This window comes from Falco peregrinus, chromosome Z, assembly GCF_023634155.1.
Source record: "Falco peregrinus isolate bFalPer1 chromosome Z, bFalPer1.pri, whole genome shotgun sequence".
Classification (NCBI taxonomy): domain Eukaryota; kingdom Metazoa; phylum Chordata; class Aves; order Falconiformes; family Falconidae; genus Falco; species Falco peregrinus.
In genome coordinates, this window is record NC_073739.1 from 66,595,022 (window position 1) to 66,610,463 (window position 15,442).

General features: G+C 37.4%; 1 protein-coding gene across 6 annotated transcripts in view; it reads left to right on the plus strand.

Annotated features, from left to right (window-relative positions):
- ARL15 (ADP ribosylation factor like GTPase 15) overlaps positions 1 to 15,442 on the plus strand; it is a 224,692-nt gene that overhangs the window by 74,597 nt on the left and 134,653 nt on the right. For all 6 annotated transcript variants that reach the window (XM_055790989.1, XM_055790990.1, XM_055790988.1 and 3 more), the window contains 2 exons: positions 4,160 to 4,304; positions 7,104 to 7,163. In XM_055790989.1, coding sequence (XP_055646964.1) covers positions 4,160 to 4,304; positions 7,104 to 7,163 — 205 coding nt within the window. The remainder of the gene's footprint in view (positions 1 to 4,159; positions 4,305 to 7,103; positions 7,164 to 15,442) is intronic.

Genomic DNA, 15,442 nt, shown 5'->3' on the forward strand with positions numbered 1-15,442 from the left:
TGGGTCCAGAACAAAGCAGAAATAATGGACTATTTCACCCCAAAAAGGAGAGTGAAACGAGAAGTACAATGAGTAGGCAAAGACAGACTCAATGGCCAGAGGCAGTGTTATGCATTGGAGAAAGTAGTAATTCAGGCATGTTTGCTGCCCAGAGCTTCAATCCGTGGTCTCTGAGTGGCACATATACCAGAAGTGTTTGGCCACCCCTGCTATAGAGACAATATTTAATGCTTTTCCCAGAAGAAATCTCCGTAGGACCTTAAAGGGATGCTGTCCACATTTGTCAGCTCACATACTGATCCACCTAAAACTGGAATCATCTGGCTGGTCTAGAAATCCCTGAGCAAGGGTAGGTCTGGCTAACTTCTTCCCTTAGCTCTTGCTAATGATTGTATGTGCAAATGCAGGATGCACGCGCACATACAAGTAAAATGAAAGTAACAGTGGTGCTGAATATTGCAATTTTCTGTAGACGGCAGCACCTAATTACTCCCAGTTTCCTGGATAAATACATCCTTTTTTCCAAAACTGGCTAAATGCATACATTTTTTCAAGATACTGTATTGTTTTCTTTTCAGTACTTTAAAGTCTGCTTGTTCATTTAAAAAAAGAAAATAATTCCTAACTCCCTGCCTGTCTCTTTGCCTGCTTCTTCCTGGTCCAATGCCTATAAAGAGTTTTGAGTGTGATGTTCTCAAAAATCATGAAAACTGACAGTTGGTTTGACATGTCTCTCCCTTTAAAGTATGTAAGGTCATACCCTGACAGGCTCCAAAAAATATGGTTCCTTTTTTCTTGCTGGTAGTGGGGCTGAAATGCATGACCTTATGCCAAACAACATTTCAGTGACTATGCCAGCTAGCTCTCCTTGACTTGTATTGGTGGTAGTCGAATGTTTTCTTTCTGCCCTCTCCAGCACTCCCTGTGCGTCATCTCATATGGGTATGGAGTTGTTTTATAATACCTAAAAGGCAGCCTTTTATTGAGCAGTCACTCATTGAGCAAATCAAGTCTGGGAATCAATGAAAGTACCTTATAGGTCCATATCTGACAAGTGTTTCAAGACCAGGCAGGTTGTCTCTTATGCCCTTTGGATTGTTCAAACTGAGTGGAAAGAATGCCAGTTTTGGAAAGGACTGAGCACAAGTTGTGAATTAAACATCTGTCTCAATGTTTTTGATAGATTTGTGTTTTGGATTTCAGGAATGGCTTCTTTAGTTATTAATACACATTTATTGCAGTTCTGTGCATTTCAACTGCACTGTAATACGTGACGACATCTTAAATAATGGTGTAGCTCTAGTCCATGCTTTATAAAATATTTCAGGACTCATTTCCTGTCTATAATCAAAAGCAGAATATAGGATGTAATTTTATTTGCATGGTCAATGACCTCTGAATTTTCTGCTCTCCACAGATCTTGTACAGCTACTAGATGCAGCTGCCAAAGTTGTGACAACAGAGTCTCTTTAATGGATGCTTAAATAGCCCTGACTTTGTTAGGGGCCAAGTAACTTTAAGCTGCTGAGAGAACAGGAAGGCAGTGATTGGACTGTGTATGTAGCGATATTTCCAGTGGAAGAGATGAAGAGATGTTCATTGAGCTTGAGTAACAAGGACTGCAAAACAAGTTTATAAAATTAAAACATTTAACTACAAATATCCCCTAAAGTGTGCTGTAGAATTTCTCATGTTAGCCAGTGGTAACTGCTGTACAAACCAGCTTAAATTTCAGCAGCTTTTTGAAGCTAGAATATTTAAAGTCTTTTTTCAATCTAACCACACAAAAATATCTACTGAAGAAAATCAGCCTTGCAGGAGGACAGAGCCATGAATGTAACAAAGATAAGGGGAATCATATCAAATCAAATCAAAGAGTGGTCTGCAGAAAGCCATTTCCCTGTCTTCTGGGATTCCGTCTGCTGTGTCTTAGGAACTTAGATACCTAACTGTGTTTAACGGGTGAAGGATGAGTTGGGTGGGTGGCAGGTCTATGCGTGCTGCTTTGGACATGCAATTTGACCTGGAGTTTTGATCATACATCTCATCAACAGCATGTAAAGATTCTCCAGACTAAGTTAGACTGAAGAAATATGCACTAAAGGGATAAATGAACTTCACAAAAGCAGCCTGTGGAGGACCTCTGTCACACACAGAGCCTCCATATGTGTTATACAAAGAGCAATAATTATCTTTGACAGAACTGTAGGCTATTAAACGTCATCAGGGCTGCAAGAATCGTATCTGGTTGCATAAGAACTTGCACTGTGTCTGGACAGAGAGAAGCAGAGGATTTCCTCGGCTCCTCCACTCCTTTATCTTTCTTCAATATGACATCAAGAAGTTGTTGCAGAGATGCTGTGCTGATGAGGACGAATTGAATCCTTTTTAAAGACTGGCTGCGAAGGGTCTGACACACAGCCTCAGGAGCTCTGGCAAGCTTTGAAGAATTTTATGTGGCCTTCAGCCTGATATTCATTAAGTGGAAACTCTGAAGTAGCTTATATTGTTCAATGAACTCAATTGGCCTTTCTCATTTAAGTACCAGAGTAGAATATTTGCTGTGGCTGTGTAGAATCTGCGCTATAAATATAAACTGACCTCAGTGAATAAAGCTAGAAGGTATGATTACTCCGTTTAGCTATGGATACATATATGAAGGAAAACCCTTCTGAAAAAAAAAAATTGAGTCAAATTTCAATAGAGGCAAAGCTTTGAATTTTAAAACCTTATGTCTTTGGTCATCTTAACTGCTACTGTAAATGTCTTTACTCCTAAAATATTTCCTTTCACATTTGTAAAAGGTATCAAAGGAATTTAATAACTTTTCTTGAACTTAACCTTTTGCTTCTTTAAACCAATGAAGACTGTTTCAGCAACATGTACAATAACTTTACATTTATAGGGAAAGAATCCAATAAAAGTTCTGCATTCAGTGAGCTGTCTTTTTATAATCATGTTCTCTTTGGATGACTAGCTCACAGAGCCAGACTCCACTATTTGCAGCAGTGTCTTACGGACGTCTCTTTGGTTTCTCTGTTCTTGCAGTAGCCCTCAATGGGAGATCCTGGGTAGTCGTGCAGACAAACTAGGTTAAGGTTTTCAAGACTGCATTTCTTTACCCAGTTTAGTGATTGGCTTGTTGTTAAGATGGAAAAGAAGAGCTGGGACTATGTAAAGACAGAATGTGTGACAGAGGAGCAATTGCACAAACATTTTCCCTCCTTGTATTCCTCTGATTTGAAGGTGACAGATACTGGGGAAAAAGGTATTTATATATATTGGGGTGGTAAAAGTCATGCTTGGACACAAGTGGCCAATTTTACCCCATACCTTACAAACAAACTTTCTAGCTTTCCCAGAATGGTACTTTTTAAATTTTTACATAAAAATTTTCCGTGTTACATATAAAGAAAAGTTTGATGAACCTTACTAAGGGCTTTTGGATGAGCTTGGCCTACTTTGGCAATACTATTTAAGAGATGTGAGGAGAACTCTGAAGTAGGCTTTGTGTAAGAGATTATTATTCTTCATATTGTGATTAATTTATGCTTTGCCAGGGAAAGCGAGAGATCAGGTATTTTTGACCCCAGCAAAATTTATTTCTGTATAACATGTACTCTTTGACAGCTGATACTGTAAAGTAAAACACATGACAAAGCAAGCCCAGGAGCGATGTCAATGGAGCAGAGTTCTCTCATTCTTTCCTGTGACAACAGCTGTTCAGGAGCTGCTCTAATGTTCACACCAGATACTGGATGGAATTAGCACAGGGAGCAAACTCATACCTACATACCCAACCACGGAGCTGAGTGGGGCATGTGCCTGTCTTGCTGTATATGCACTGTTTATGCTATTAAAGAAATGGCAGTCACTTCCCTCAATCCAGTTTGAGGTGTGACCTCTGTGAGGTTTAGGTGAAAAGTTAATGGATATGTTTATGTCTCTTTATAAAGCTGTTGTAGATTTTAGTTGAGGTGGTCTCAGTCTATTACTTGTTGATTTTGTCAAAACAGTAAGTTGGAACAATGATTTGCTTATCTCCAATACCCTTAAATTATATAAACTTGATTTTTAGAACTTTATGGAATACGTATTTGCAAAAAAAATAACTTCTTCCTTTTGTTTTTGTTTTGTTTGTTTTTCCCTACCTTGGCAGTGTTTCAGAGCGCTTTGCTGCAAGGGACCGCCACCACCACGACCTGAATATGACTTGGTTTGCATAGGCCTCACTGGTTCTGGCAAGACAAGTCTTCTATCACAGCTTTGCAGTGAAAGCCCAGATAATATAGTCTCTACCACAGGTAGGATGCTGTCTTTATTCCATGGTGTGCTGTAACATTGCCCAAAGGAAACTTTTGAACATACAGCAAAGGTGGTACAGAACTTAGGCTTAGTTACCTTGCTTTTGCAAGAGGCTAATGGATTGCTTTGAAGCTACCACTGCTTACTCTTTCAGTGTTTGGTCATACACTGGGGAATACCCGTGAAGACATAAAATTTGGAATGTGTTGAAAGTCAAAACATACATTTTGTTGTAATAAAGTAGAACTGTTAGAAGCAGTGTAGTGTAGACACACATTAAAAGATTTCTTTCTTCCCTTCTTACTTTTGGTTTTTAAGCATTCTTGCTAAATGGACAGAGAAGAGGAGAATGTGCTGCTATAAAATAGAATAGGACAGTGATGCTCTGAAACTTAAGTTGCGATTTTTGTTCTCCTATTTGGTCAGTACTGCCTTGTGGTATATGCTAGCAATTGAAAGAATAAATGTAATGGAAATTTTTTATTTCTGGTGATAACCCTTTATTTTTAGACCAACAAAGAGACTTTTTTATGTAGTAAGGGCACAGTGACATCAGAGAATAAAATTACAGAAAGTTTCAGTGGTATTGAGAAGATACCTAAACCAGACACAAGAGCCACAGATAAAGGTACCTTAAGTCCAAGAATGTTGAGTATGTGTGCTGATATAGATGAACCAGAATGCCTAGTACCTAAACGGGTATTTTGATTAAAAAAAACCCCAGCAACAAACACACACCCCCACCCCCAAACACAAAACAGCATCAGACAAAACAGAAACAAACATGTGGAGTGAGAAAAAGGAATACCTGGATGCAAAGTTCAGAAAGAGGAGAGATTAGGTGGTAGCAATGGAAGAAATCTGGTTCTGTGGCCGCAGCAATTTACTAAAGTTGATTTACTGAGGGAACAGATAGGGAGTGTTGTGCAAGTAACTTGCTTTGTAGTTCCATGGCTTTATATTTTAGTTGTGGTTCATGAGCTTGAATTTTATATTGTCCCATAGCAAGCCTAACTGGTTTTCAGTGTATCTTTGTTTAAATTACAAGAACATAAGGTTATTCAATACAGCTGCAAGTACTCAGAGTGGAACAGGTACAAGAAAATACTGCTTTTCTTCTACGATTAATAATTAACCCTTTACCTTCACAGCAGTGTTATTGGGATTGTTGAAGAGATCTGGCACTTAATTGTGTGGACAAGGTGTCAATGTCTAACTGAAAAAGTTAGAAGGAAATTGTAGAGTAATTCAGCCTTTTTTGTCTTTTTTTCCCCTCTTCTGAGCTTTATCTGTAGAGTTCACCTAAATTAGTGCAAATTATACTTTTTACACTTGAGACCTTGAAAGAAGTATTAGCAACAATGTAAATAACAGTATAACTCTATGAAAGGAAATAATAAATAAGATTAATTTAAGAATTAGATGTCTTACATGTTGCTAGTTGCCACAAAATACCATTATGTAGTTAGGCAGCAGGAGGAGTGAAAACAGACTCTGGAGCATCCAAACCAAAATGATGCATATCTAGGCTATTCAGCTTATAATAATATACCCATATGTACCTTATCTGTGCTATATCAGAAAATATTGTTGAGGATCCAAGAATACAACATGACAACTCCACTCAGTTTTCAAACTGCAACCTGTATTTTGGCTTTTCTCATGAACATCACTCAGGTCCACTCCAGTTTTTCTTTGGAAGAGTCTAGGATTTGTTTTAAGACAACAAAAATAATACATAATTATTACCTTCAGATTTTCTTGCGCTTTCCTCTGCTGCATCTAGCACTGACCATGGTTGGAGTACTGGAATATCTTATTGGTCTGATCTGGGGAGAAAAACCATCTTGTTTCTTTTAAATGATAGCTAATAAACTTGGAGTAAAACACGTTTTTTCAAAACTTCTGCACTCAGTTCACAGGTACGTAATCATGTTGAAACTGCTTGTGCGAGATGGAAATAAATTTAATGTCTATCTGGACATTTTATGCTAAAAGCACAGACATAATTTTTCCTATATAATGTACTATATACACTTACATGTATGTATGCACTAAACAGGCAGAATTTAGTACATAGTATATTGATGGATTGCTGGGAGCCTTTTACATTCCCTTTCTCTTGGCTGTCTGAATCTTCAATTAAGGGAGAAATCACATTATAAAAAAGGAAATTTTTTCAGTTTTAAGGATTTAACAGCCTAATAGAGGATTCATAGATGCTTCTAGTTTGCTTGTAACCATTTTAATACATACCACTTAGGATTGTAAGAGGATCTTTCTGTTAATAACATTTGTAGAGAGGATTAGTGCTGTAGGTGTAACCAAAACCTGTGAACTTTAAATGTAAGAAAACAGTGATTTGAATTGCATGTTGGCTTCCATGTCTCCTAAAAATTGCAGAAGGATCACTTCATACTACTGGTAGTCTGAAATCTAAAATTCAGTTCCAAATGGATTAACAGATGTTTTTATAAAGGTGTATTCCATACTAGCTCCTTGCCAAATGGTAAATGGCCTGAATGGAAGTTTTGTGCTGAATATTATGTGTGCCAGCACATTGTATGTATTATTTCTGTATTACTGCTGCAGTAGTATCATTGCAGATTTCATTGCTTAACCTGATTTATTCTCTCCTCTCCCATTATAACTGATATTTTTAAACATGATATTGAAACAGAATTTCACATGCAAAATCCTGGTTCTTGATGAAAAAAGTCTTTTATGAATGTGTGCAGCTGATTTCAAATAGCCTCTTTAACAAATAAATTACTAATACTCTTTATTTCTGTTTGTAGGTTTTAATATAAAAGCGGTGCCATTCCAGAATGCCATCTTGAATGTAAAAGAACTTGGAGGTATAGCTTTTATTATTTTGATTATAAAAGATGCAGTGTCTAAATCTCATCAAACTGTTAGTTTTTCTCAATTTAAAAATGATAAATCAGTATGGCTGGAATTTAAAACCTGTGTTTCACCAAAGCAGATGAAGATGAGAAAAATTGTACAAATGCTGACTACAAAGAAGAAAAAGTAAAAAGCAGAGGAGAAGAAGGCAAATAAGTGTGGTGTATTTCCTTAATGTAATTTTTTGGATTGCAGTGGCTAAGTTATACAGAAATGCAAACTGGAGTGTAATGCTCAGGGAAGTTTGTTCCCTGTGTTTATTGTACATACAAGCTTTTACTTAAGAGCAGTAGTTCAGGTAACTATGTGAACATTTGGCAAAACCCAGTATATTCGCTGCACCACTGAAGTGTTGCAAAGGCAGCCAACTTCCAGTGAATTATATTCTTTGAGATCTGTTCTCTTGTTGGACTTGTTGGGTTTTGGGAGGGATGATTGTTTTGTGGTTGTGGGTTTTTTAATTGTCTGTGTACAGCTAAGCTATTTGGCTATCAAGTTCTGACCGTGAGTCTTAAATGATCAAGAAGCTTCTCTGTTAAAAAGAAGAAAACACTCTTCTAATGAGAGTTCTTGTGTAGTCTAATTTCATCTAATGTTCTTCTAATTAAAAAAAAAAAAAAGTAGATCATCTTTGTATTCGAGAACTCCTATAGATCTTGCTTATTATCTTTGTAAATAGAATGAATCTTTAGGATGTTTAGATATTCAGCAAGGTTGAAACCTCTCTTGAATGCTCTTGGGTATGAGTTGATTCTTGAATGAATTTTCTTGAGATGAAATCAAGTTTCATGGTGGTCATCTTATCTGAAACGGTTTCAAGAAGGCTTTGATATAAGCACATATTAAAAAGATAGCATTTCCTCTTTACTACCATTGGTCCACGGATTTAAACATACATGTTCTTGTTTGAGCATGTATTCTATAAAAGAAGCAGAAGTTTTCCTTTGATAAAGGGATCATGCCACAGAGGTAGAGTTGGTTCTGCTTGAGCGTGTTGTCTGCATAATGTGTATTTAGGTCACTTTTTGCATTTTTTTTGAAACACAGTGAATTATTTTTAGCCCAGTTAATACGTTTTTGATGCCTGATCTCTATGAAATACATTATTTGTATAGGTAAATACAGGTTTGCATCAAGAATTGAATCTGAGTATTCTACAGCAGATCCTTGTTAAAGTCTCCGTTAATCTTTTCTGATCATACAACTTTTACTGTATGCAGGTATGTGTGTTAAGAAAAACCTTATCCCAGTGGTGTGCTTTGATCTCTATGGCAGCATGTCCTGATTTTATTTTTTTCACTCATCTCTTCCCAAAGACAGAAGGATTATGAGCATTTTTTTACTCCATCATTCATTTCTCTTCCCTTTCACTATGGGTGTTTAAATGTCTTACTTAGAAATGGTATTGTCTGTTTTTTCTGTGAGATACTGGAGAAAAATACTAATTCTTACAGCTTTTCATTGCCTAGGTAAGGGACCTAAGGCAAGCTTCCAAGAGTTTTTTTTATTCTTCCCAAAGTTGGTGGTCAGCATTTAATCTTCTAGTTGAGAGATGTTTTCCTGTTTGATGAATGGAAAGTCTGAGCTTTCTGTTTTCTCTCTTGCTGCTGTATGAAAAGGAAGAAAAGCATCTTACGTATTTATCACTGCTAAATTTTATTTTGCAATATCTGCTTTTGGTGTTGAAGAGAAGCCTATGATTTTGTGCTTATTCCTGGTTTTTGCCTTCAGTTGTTACTTTACTGTTACTTAGGTTCACTTTACCATAGTATGGAGGCCCTGTCGAGACATTTGATCTTGGAAACTTGGAGGAAAGTAGAAAGTTCTTAACAATCACTGTCCATTGTTGCATGTTATTCAAAGGGTAAAGTTCTATATAGTTTTAATTTAATTTAAGGTAACTGAAAGCTTCATACAGCAACATATTAAACAGCCATTATTTAAAAAACTTATAGCCAAAGTCATACTGTTTAAGGTTGTGATATTCAGCAGTCAAGCAGTTATGTGAAACATGCTGACTACTTAGTGTCATTTTTGTTTGGTTGAAGCAGTATCCTTCCTTGAAGTTGAAGGCAGTGCTAGTAAACTGCAGTTTACTGCAGTAAACTGTGCAGGTTGTTTTCTGGAGCTGCTAATGAAGCGAGATTTTTATGTCTTCATTTCTGTAGGGATTGTAAATTTTCAGGCAAACTGTGTGTAAAACAGTCTCTCTGATTTTGTCTCTACCTGGTCTGATTATCACTTCATCATCCTTTAGGATTAAGGGCAGGAACAATGTTTGCTGTGCTCTTTTTGCAGAAAATTTTCTTTGATGTACATGATATTAGAATATAATTTAAAAAATCCTATTTCTGATATTTTCTTTATTGTGTTTGTTTCCTAAGACAGGCTGCCTTACTCCCAGAAAATAAGTTTTTTATCCAATGTCATAAACATTTAAAAACATTGGAAGTGGATCCTGAATAAGTAATAATATATATAGCTTTCAAATCAAATATAGGACTGCTTGAATTACTTGAAAAGGTCTTGCTTTATTTACTGACCGAGTTGAACTGCCCATTCTCAAAGTTTCTTTTTTGATATAGCAATAATCCCTTCCTGCTCCCTGAGAAATTAAAACAAATTACATTTTCTTCCCAAGAATTTAGTCCATAAAATAATATATGTAATTTAGGTAAGTGTGCAGATGTGCCATCCACATTGTCTCAGAATGTACTTTTTACCAGGATAACTGGAAATACCTGTCTGTATTATGCAACTCAACTGAGTACTGGGACAGAAAGAAATTACAGATTTGATGATTTTCTGTTACAGTGCAGCAATCTTTGGTGGGAACTAAAGATAAAATTATTTATGATGAACATAGAGCAGGGTGGGGAAAGACTGAAAAAATAAGGCAGATGATAACGTTTTTTGTTCAGAAAGTTCTGACAGTGTTTTGCTGAAACAAACAGTGTTTGGGATGCTGAACCCTGAGGTTTATTCTCAAGGTAGATAATGAAGGTGCAAAGGAAATAGGAAGCTTTTTCTTTGTTCCAACAAATTCCAGCCTGGAGGCACACCACCTGAAACCACCAATAAATGGTGTGTCACACAGAGACATTCAGCTTCCAATTAAAGTTAGATCTGTTTGCTATCAGACATACTATGCCTGCTGTTCAAATGGTACCTAAGCCCAGGCTCTGTCACATGGTTTGCTCATTGCATAAAACAGAACGTTTACACCTGTTTATGGATCTTGTTAACATGAGTCCTAAGGAAGTGCCAATACGGATTCAACGTAGCAATCTTTGCACTGTTCTTTTTCTACAATAAGCTTTTTACAGTGTGAATAGACAACCTGCTGCCTATCTTATTCAAAACAAGTAGGAGCCATGCAAGCGATGCCTATCAAAGCTATGTACAGTATGATAATCAAAACAGAAAATTTCCCAGTTACATTTTCTGTGAGCTGAGGGGGCTAGTTGATTTTTGTTGATGGGGTGATTTGTGGAGAGAAGACTAGGTCCTTTGGTTTGCTAAAAAGCCTTTGTCCCCTCTTGGAGTTGCAACTCCGTTTTCTTCAGGCTGAATCAAAGGGTGAGCAAGGTAGCCTACTTCCACATCAGAAATGATACCTGCATTTTCTGAGCTCCCCTGCAAACAAAACAAAAAGTTTTAATCTTTGATTCTAGACAGAAAAGGCCTTGATCCTTTCAAAGGCTAAAGCAATTCAAACTTTTGTGAGCCGGTCAGCAGAAGGGCTAAACAGACAGAAATACATGGCTGTGGTAGACTTGTTGCTTTCTTTACAAGCCTACTGGTCTTAAGTGCTACAGAGAAAGATTCCTTTTGGGCTTTATTTGAGGTTACCTGCACTGTTACCAAAGGTGTGACCGCAGCTCAGAGGAGGGTAGATCTGAGCCTTGCTGGGTGCTGGCAGCAGTCAGGAGCCTGGGGAGTTTTGCCACTGGTTCTGAGGTCCTGGGTGTTACTGAGTCCTCTAGCAGAGGTGGAAGAAGGGTAGAGATGAAGTAATGGGTAGAGAGGAAACTAGCAGATGATTTTCTTGTTGCCAGTCATTCTTTGTTAGCCCTATAGGGCTGTGTTTGGGGCCTTAAAAACCCAAACAAACAACAAATTAAACCAAAAAAACCCCAACTTAAAAAAAGAAGCAGGGATGATTTTGAGAATGGCTATCATACATGGAGTCCAGTTTAGTATGTTGTGCCACCTGCTGCAAACTATTAAAGCTTCAGACATCAACATTAAATGTTAGAGCATACTGCAGGACACATATTTTCTTGTCTTCCTTCTGAAATAATCTGTAAGATTTTTTAATGAACTTTATGTTCCTGACTGAACAGATGTTTGTTTCAAATTGCGTGTTTTATTGTAAGGTGGTAGTAAAATACACAAATCTAAGTAGCTCGAACTGTCTTTCTGCAGGCAAGTGTAAATATGGTGTTTTTAAAACTTCCAAGTGCTTGCAACCTGAATGTTGTTCTAACAGTTTTAAGTATCAGAGCAGGTGGAGACTCAGAATTGTAGACAGCACTTAAGTTAGCTAATAGGGAAAATACTGAAGGCTTGACTTCCAGATTAATCTTACAGGGGAAGACTGGAAGGCAGACAGGAGATGACAGAGATGGTTTCCATAAACTTAAGTTTGATAAGAAAGATAAGCACAATAACTTACGTGTATTTCTCATTTTTTTAATATATTGAATATAAAGGCAGAAAAATTATTTCTCAGTGTTTTTGAAGATTTTCTCTTTTATGCTGTTTGTTTAGATTGTTGTCGAATTGCTGCAGTTACTACAGCTGATCTAGCAATCTCAAAATGTGCCTCTTTAAGAAAAAAAACCTGCCAATTCCCTGCTGCCATGTCTTGTGTGTGATCACAGGAGTGCACTACCTGAAAGGCTAGAGAGAGCAGGCTGTGATCACTTGGTCTTAAACACTAGGAAGCAAAAGTTGTGGGATTTCTGAACCTTGAGGAGGGTTTTGGTTTAGCATCTGTATTGCCACTTACTTATAAGCAGTAACAATACAGAATAGCCATCTAATAGTGACCGACATTATGCCTGCGGGAAACTTCTGTATCTGTGCATGAATGTGTCTGTCAGTGTGGACAAATTGCATGTATGTACAAAGGAGGTATCTTGGAAAGGATTTATTACTTTATTTGTAATAAAAAGTAGCTAACAGGTTGAAAAATAGCTAGTGTTAAAAAAAACCAAAAAACAAAAGTCTGTATGCTGTTATTTCTGCAAGGGGGTACTGGGAGACCTAAAGAGAGAGAGTGCCTGAGACAGATAAGGATCACCCATATCTCTAAAAAATGTGTTAAGAATTCTAAGATTTCAGGTATCTTCCTGATTACCTGAGAAAACACGTCAGTTTTCCTTGTCAGAAGATGATGGCAAGTGACACTATATACTTTATGTAGATTTAGAAACAGTTATTTCAAAATTCTTTTCGTAAGATTTTCTTGGGGCAGGAGGGTAGGTTATATTTAAAAATTGTGCAAGAATGGGCAAAAGATTTCTTTTTCGATTCCATTCCTTCTTACTCCCCCACCCATGGGCCAGTCTTTAATGCAAAAAGATTTTGTGGTGTAGTTTACATATTCCTTGGCATTTTTCCACCTTTTTGCTGATTAGAAAAGATCTGTTTTATATCAGAAGAGGAATTATCTATACAGTTTTTAAATCAACTACAAAACCTTCAAAATAGGTGGGTGTCTATTTCAGGTGGGTGGATGTTCTATTTGAAGTAGTAGAAAAAATGTTTTCAGCCTGCATTCTTTCATGGCCCCAGGTTAGCTATTTTTGGTGGGAAGGTAAAAAAGTTCCTTCTTGGATTTGAGACTACACATTCAACTTCTCTAGAGCTGTGATGTATTTTGAGGTCAAAAAAAGCTTTCACGCACAGGCTAGACTATCTTGAAACAAGAGCTCTGTGACATTCATTGTGCTCTCAGTGGAGACTTGCTGCAAGTTTGACAAGTAACAAATTTGACACCTTCAGATTGCTTTCAGTAATGATAATGTTTTGTTCTCCTGAAAGTATTGAAAAGGGGGGAGTTGAAGGTAGCCTCTAACTTCTGTGAATGGAGGTCTAAACATAGTATTCATAGTTGGAAGGAGGATTTGAAGTTCTGCACTTTGTATAACATTTACAAGACTGCGTAATTGTGCAGCCAGTTTTGGATGTGTGTTCAACTGCACATGGCTCTCAAACTCTTCTCCCCCAAGCTTCCAGGGGGCATTTGAGGGTATACTACTGGCTTTGATAACAAACCATAAATGGTGTTAATATTGACACACTATGCGCTTGGCAGATAATAAAAAAAAATAATATTTATTTGGTATTTTAAAAATTATAAATTAAAACTTTCTAAAATTTTGAACAGTTAGTTAAATAAACCTGGCTTGTAGTATTGCTGAATAATTGTTTTTTTTAATTACAGCACTCTGTCATTTCTCGGTAAGGAGAGGTTTGGGGGTTTTTTGCTTTTATAAAGTAATTCAAGACTATGTTTTACGAAATGTTTTGGGTTTGTTTGTTGTTTTTTTTTCCCTAATAAGTAGCGTGACTGTGTTGTATGGTTTTGTTTTTTACACACACACACACACCCGCCCCCCCCCCCCCAGTTTATTTGTAAATGGGACAGTTTAATCAAATCACAGGACTCAGCCCAGTCCTGTGGGTTCATTACTGAGGGAAACAAATCATATGCCTAGTCATGAGTCGTGGCTCTTGCCTGTGTCTGAGGAAAGTACTATGCTTAAGGTCACATTTTAGTGAACTTTTTCTATAGCAGGTTCTCTAGTCTCATGTGAATTCTTGTTATATCTTTCTGATGTTATGGAGACTTTTTACTCTTCCCCTCCCCCCTTTTCCCCCCTTCTTCCCCCTGTTCCACCCCTATTTTCCCGTATTTTCCTTTCTCCCCATTGCCCCCCTGCCACTCCCCCCTTTTCTTCTCCACCTTCTTTTTTCCCTTTTCCTGGTTTTGTTTTTTTTATTCATAATTTAGGCATGAAGTGGTTGAAGAAACATCCGCGTGCCTGTGAAGTTGTTAGAGAAACACCGAATATTAGACTGAAACCTAAATGCTTATCTCGTGTGTTACTATTGCTTGATAGGTAATTTTGGGTACCAGTTAAGTTTCTGGTTTTATCTTGGTGTTCTCTGAGAGGCCAAGGGTGCTTAATGGATGGATGCACATTACATTCTGGAATGCTGAAGAACTCAGACTTCACATATCCCTGTCTTAGAAACCTTTGGAATAAAGGATTAATTATTGGATAGTCTGTGCTAAACTGTGCTTCTAAAAACAACTCCTGGCTCGATGAGACTGAGTTTGTCATGCTGTGAAGTGCGATGTGTGGATCACTATTCACAGGCCAGTGTTTTCTGCCTGGGGTAGCTCTACAACATACTACCTAATGCACTAGGTTACACTCCCTGGATGTGAGGAGTTAAAGCAGAAGAATAGTAAGCTTACTTGTCTTGTAGAAATTGTGTTCTGCAGTTGCTGATAGCTTATTGATGCCAATAATAATTTTTCAAATGCATTTGGCAGAAAATGAGTTAAAACGGCACCTCGAGGTACAGACTCTCTCTTGCTTAGTGCAAATTTTCTTATTCTTAAACTTCAGGCTGTAATTTCCTCAGGAATGAAATGTAAGCAGGTTCAGAGCACGTTGTTATTCTAATAGGAGATCCTGAAAGAAATACCAGGTTTTGTTGGACATTATTAGTTGGTTCTTGTAACTGTGAAATGACAACTGGCCAGGGCTGGAGCAAAAAGCAATACTACACTTTGGTGGTTTTCCTTTTGGGGCAGTTGATGTGGAGAAACAAAGTTGAGCAGCTAAAGAACCTGAACCAAAAGGACAGGTCAACAAATCAGCGTACTGCTTCTCTGGCTCTGGTGTCCCACATGGGGATCCGTGAGCTGCTTTCTTCCATGTGCCTGAATACAAGAGATCAAATGTTCTTCAGTTCACCACACAGTTTTTCTCTTTAGGAACAGTATGGTTATAAAGATAAGACTCCCAAGTCTGGCGGCAGTGACATGTGATTGAAAAGTAGCTGGCTGAAGCTTAGAGTAAATAAGACAGATGTTATGTTGCTAGGAAGAAAAGACCTTCAAAGAACTGATCGTGGTATTGGCCTTTCAGTTCATTGAAAATAATTCTCTACCATTTTTTTAAGTAATGTGATACTTCAGACTGCT